Source organism: Platalea leucorodia, assembly GCF_965183815.1.
Source record: "Platalea leucorodia genome assembly, chromosome: 7".
In the NCBI taxonomy this organism is placed as follows: Eukaryota; Metazoa; Chordata; class Aves; order Pelecaniformes; family Threskiornithidae; genus Platalea; species Platalea leucorodia.
Genome location: NC_138829.1, coordinates 27,881,080 through 27,886,384, shown reverse-complemented (window position 1 = coordinate 27,886,384; position 5,305 = coordinate 27,881,080). Strand labels below are relative to the sequence as shown.

The window sequence follows — 5,305 nt, the reverse complement described above, 5'->3', positions numbered from 1 at the left end:
TTTCTTAAATTCACGTGTAATTCTTTTTTTACTGTCATTTAAAGCAATTTCCAGCTGTAAAGAAAGAAAAAAAATATAAACCATGCAATAAATTAAGAACATTGAGACAGCGAACAGGAATAATAATAAAACCCGTCTGGCTATGCTAACACCGTGTAAAACTGTGGAAAGTGCATTAACACTGGATGAAACAAGCTAACGATGGCGACAATTAAACGGCCACAAAAAAAAAAAAAAAATGGATGTGGAATTTATTAAACAAGTTGGAAAAGGGGAGAGAGAGAGAGCTCCCCTCTTTTCCTTGCATCGGTGTAATAGTCAACGTTTCCTGGGGGCGGGGGAGAAGAACCTTGTTATAGATACACAGTTCTAGCTGGTACACAATGAAGACACTTAAATTAAATAAGCAGGTCATCCACATGTTGATGAGAGTTCCTGATCAACGAGAATCTTCAGTAACAGATGGGAAGGAAAAAAAAATATCCAACTGGCTGTGACCTCTTTATACTACATCCCAAGACAGGTAACACTTGGAAAAAAAGAAGGGTCGCATCCTGCACTCCAAAGCTCCAGTTGGTCCCCTCGGGAGTGCAGGATCCGGCCCGCAGCATCTGGGTGTATGCGGGTTGTACTAGCCGAAGGTTTATTTTGCAAGTATCAAAAGGATGATCCGAGAAAGTAAATAGTCCTCTTGTTGCTTAGAGATTCTCTTAGTGTTTTGCTACTTCACAGCAGTATTGTCCTTCAAAGCCTTTTTAATTAAAAAAAGCCTTAAATGTCTACTCGCTTCTTCATCTCCGTATTGTTTAAGTATTGCCACATACCTGTAAACTTACATGAGATTATAGAGCACAGAAGGGGGGAAGACGAGGGGGCGGAAAGCACAAACAAGTAGTTTACAAGCTCAACAATTTTTTCTTCTTTTCAGTAACACCCTGCAAAGGCTGGGGGGGATCTCCGGGGCGAGGGGCCGGGCGGCGGGCGCGGGAGGGGGTATGTACAAGCGGGGGGCGGCCGGCTTTGCAGGAGGTCGTGGTGGATCATAACAACACACAACGCGTTGCGAGACAATTAAAAAGTAACAGTCCTTTGCACGCAGCGTGCGGAAACACCTCGGTTTGTGGCAGGGAGCGGGAGAGGGGGGAGAGAAGCCAGGAAAGGGGAGGAGAGGGGGAGAGGGGCTCGCCCCCGGCAGCCGGGGGTGCAGAGCTAGGAGGTGTTTAGCACGGGTCTGGAATACACACCTTGGTAGTAGGAGGGCTCTAGGGCCGAGGGCTCGATGCTGCTCCGGCCCGCCATGGAGGCGCTGCCCAGGGGCAGCCCGCCGGGGATGCTGGCCCCATAGGAGGAATATTGCAGCGCCTGCTCATAGGCTTTGAAGTCCAGCTTGTGCTGCTGCTCCGAGGAGGACATGAGGTTGTTGATGGAAAAGGGGTGGTTGAAGGAGTAGTGGGGATCGCCTTTGAGGTGGAGCTGGGGTTCGTGGGCTAAGGAGTGAGGGGGGTGCGGGACGGAGGCCAAGGCGGGGACGGAGCTGATGGTGGAGGAGGCGGCCGAGGCCGAGGTCTTTAGCTCCGTGCTCGATCCGCTGTGGTCCATAGACTGGGGACTGGTGGACGGGTTGGAGCTGGAGAGGGAGGTGGCGGTGTCCAGCTGCGCGGGTTTATTGTGGCCTCTGTGCAGGGGGGAGTTGGAGCTGGAACTGGAGGCCCCGGCCTGATCTTTCCTGCCCTCCTGAGGGGCTTTGCTGTTCGCCGGCTTCTCGCACTTGAAGCGCTTTTGCCGGCGGAGGTAGCAGCCATTTTCAAACATGTTGCCGGAGTCAGGATGCAGGGTCCAGTAGGAGCCCTTGCCAGGTTTGTCGGGGGAGCGGGCCACCTTCACGAAGCAGTCGTTGAAGGAGAGCGAGTGGCGGATGCTGTTCTGCCAGCGCTGCTGGTTCTGCCGGTAGTAGGGGAAGAGGTCCATGATCCACTGGTAGATCTCGCTCAGCGTCAGCATCTTGCTGGGCGCCTGCTGGATGGCCATGGTGATGAGGGAGATGTAGGAGTAGGGTGGCTTTGCATGGGGGTAGCTCCGCTTGAAGGTCTTGGCGTCCCGCGTCCTGCCGAGGTTGGATTGGGTGTAGGCCATGGGGCTCATGCAGGGGTTCATGCCACCGTAGGGGCTCAGCCCGTTCATGGGGGCCGGCTGGGCAGACATGGCGTTGATGCCACCGGGGCTCAGCGCCGTGCCCATGGCGGCCACGCCGGCCGGCATGCCGTTCACCGGCCCCGCTGAGCCTGCCGGCATGCCGGCCACAGTGCCGGGGCTCAGCCCGGCCCCCAGCCCCGTGTTGGCATAGGACATGTTGAAGGAGCTGGAGGTCATGTTGCCGCTCGTCGTCATGGTGTTCATGGTCATGTAGGTGTTCATGGTGTTCATGGAGCCCAGCCCCGAGTTCATGTTGCTCACGGGCACCGAGGAATAGGCCTAGGGCAGCGAGACGGAGAGAGGGGGTTAGGGGGGGAAAGAGGGGCGGGCAGGACCCCGGCGGGGCCGGATCCGGCCGCCCTGCCCGCCCTGCCCGTCCTGCCCAGCGAGCCGTGCAAACCTCCTGCCGCGGGACGCCGTCCGCTTCCCCGGCACCCGGGAAAGCGCTTTCCGAAAGCCACACGGAAAGGCCGCTGGCGCGATGAAAAGGTCTAATTCGTATTTATACATGTTTAAAAACAGACACGGAGGGGAGTGCTCCGTCGCGGCGCGCTCCCGTTTCACCGGCGTGCCGCGGCTTGCGCGGGCTGCGCCGGGCTCCCCGGGGCGCACGGACCGACGGCCTTCCCCGAGCAGCTCCGGACCGACGGCCTTCCCCGAGCAGCTCCGGACCCCCGCAGAGCCGCGCTGCCGGCTTCAGCTGCCCCGGGAGGAGGTCTTCTCCCGGAGTATTGCCGCCGTTTTGCTGATTTTGCATCCTGTCTCGCTAGCTAAATATTTAAACTCATCACATTATTACACTTTACGGGCGTACACTGTCTGCGCCAGGGAGAAATTCAACTGCCTGCACTTTCTTAGAATAATCTCGCGCATCTCTCCCACCTTGCATTGATTTAAATTTTTATTCTTACAGAAGATGCGATGTCTTGTCAAAAAAAAAAAAAACAACAAAACAAAACAAACAACAAAACCAACAGCTCACGTCCACGCATTTTATCTGTGGAAAGCTTCCCCCTTGTCTAGATTTTCTATCAAGTCAGTCTTTAAAATAAAGTTAAAAAAGCCCCAAACTTTCCCAAAGTACGAAAACCCTGAACTTGCCCTGCTTGAAATTTTCTACAATCGCCCGACGTGCAAAAATTCTAGCACCCTACCACGTAACACACCTCTTAAAAAAGGCAGAACCGGAGAGCCTGAAATTGTGCTTTCCAGTATGGCATCTGATTTAACAGGAGGGAGAGAGTCGTTCCCAGTTTACCTCGAACAAAGGCAATACGGCTAAGAAAAGGCTTAGGCGACGGTTAAATGTATAAAATTCATTACTGTTCACTACACATTCCACGAGCTTATAAATGCGCTTTTAATTTAGAGGATCACATTAATTATTTGAGATGGTAGAACGCGGATACGTTTCCCACCTTGCATCCATGCAGCGATTCAAATTAAATAGCAGGGGAGGAGAAAAGATTGAGGCTAAAAAACAGCAAAAGCGAAGGTCGCTTAACTTTATGTTTGTGGATAATGAGTATGGCGAGGATAAATGAGCCTGGAAACGGCACATAATTAGGATGACCCTTATTTGCCCTTAGCCGACTTTCCTCTATTAAATAAGATGCCAGCAGGGTGACACGTATCTGCCCGTGCCCGCGTGGCTCTGTGGGCGCCGTGTGCCGGGGTGCAGGGACGAGGCGTGGGGGCTGGAGCCGTGGGTGCGGGCGCGCTGATGCAACGCCCGGCGGCGCACACCTAGGTGCCTGCCTCGCCACCACGCTTCCTTAAAACGGCTCCTTCCCGGGCGGGAATCCGAGGGGCTGCTGGCGGGGCTGCTGGGCGCCGGCTTCTCCCGGGGACCCCCGCTGCAGAGCCGCAGCGGCACGCTGCCAACCCCGGGCCGGGCCGGGCCGCGCCGCGCCGCGCCGCGGGGAGGGCTCCGGGCTCTTCCGTGGGCCTCTCCCCTGCCGGAGTCGCGGGCGCTTGGGCCGGCTCTCCCCCTTGTTTTGCGCCCTGTTGTCAAACAGGCGCGGGGGGCGGAGGGGCCTCCGGGGGTGCCGCGGGCCGGGCCGGGCCGGGGCGGCGGGTCCGGGTCCGGGTGCGGGCGCGGGCGCGGGCCCCCTCCGGGGCTGGCTCCCGGGGCCGCGCTCGCCAGCGCCGCCAGCCGGCCCTCGGCAGCAGCGCAGGCCGCAGGCAGCCCGTCCTGCGAAGTACGAACAAACGGCTGTTTTTCCTCCCCTTCCTTTCTTTTCGCCCGGCTTTAACAGGTGAGGCCCCCGGCGACGGCGAGCGGAGAGGCCAGCGGCCCCGCCGGCGAGCCCGGGGAAGGCGCTGCCCCCGCCCCGGGACGCGCTCGGGGCCGGCTCCCTCGCCCCCTGCCATCTGCCGGGAAGGAGCCGGGGGCCGGCGGCGCGGCGAGCCCGCTGCCCCGAGCCCAGAGTTTACGGGGCGCTTTTGTCGCGCCGCAAGCGGCGATTGCGCCTTTTAGATGAGATCCGGGGCTGCCCCCGGCCCCCCGGCCCTCCCGGCGGGCCCGCAGCCCCCCCGGGTCTCCCTCAAACGCCTCCCGGGGCTCTCGGAAGCCCTGTTTTCCTCGGGGAAGCCTGGCCAGCTTCGGCGCCGGAGGGAGGGGGGAGGCACGTTTGCGCTGGCAGGATCTGGAGCGCAAACCGATTCCTCTGATTGCTGCCCCCCTCCAGACCCCCCAGCCCTCCTCCAGGCCCCCCCTTCCTCTTGCAGAGGGGCAGCACGGAGCCAGACCCTGGGATTCACTCACCTCCTGAGTGTCGGCGTAGTAGCTGTTCCAGTCGCTGGTTTCATGCCCTTCCATTTTCACAGTCCCTAACATTATGGAGCCAACCTGCCCGGTGTAACCATCCAGCCCTCTTGCAAGCGAGCGACGGGCAGCAGGAAAAGAGCCCGAAAGCCCGACCTAGCAGGAAGCCAGCGCTCAGGAGGGGCGGGGGGTGCTGAATTCTCCTCTATAACCAGCCAAAAAGGAGGCAGGGAGCGGTGTGGGGCGAGACAGTTGAGAAAGTGAGGAAGTGCCGGCTGGGATGTGAGTGGAGTTGAGCTGATGTGGATCTTACGTCGCAGAAGTACCCACCTCCTCCTCCTCCTC

The 5,305-nt window shown here is 58.5% G+C and overlaps 1 protein-coding gene across 1 annotated transcript; it reads right to left on the bottom strand.

Annotated features, from left to right (window-relative positions):
- Nucleotides 1-710: 710 nt before the first annotated feature.
- FOXA1 (forkhead box A1) lies at nt 711-5,032 on the bottom strand (the record flags this gene model as incomplete). The annotated part of the gene is made up of 3 exons (XM_082318960.1): nt 711-751; nt 1,245-2,472; nt 4,961-5,032. 3 exons carry the CDS (start codon nt 5,030-5,032, stop codon nt 711-713), a joined length of 1,341 nt encoding a protein of 446 aa, XP_082175086.1.
- Between the last annotated feature and the right edge of the window lie 273 nt (nt 5,033-5,305).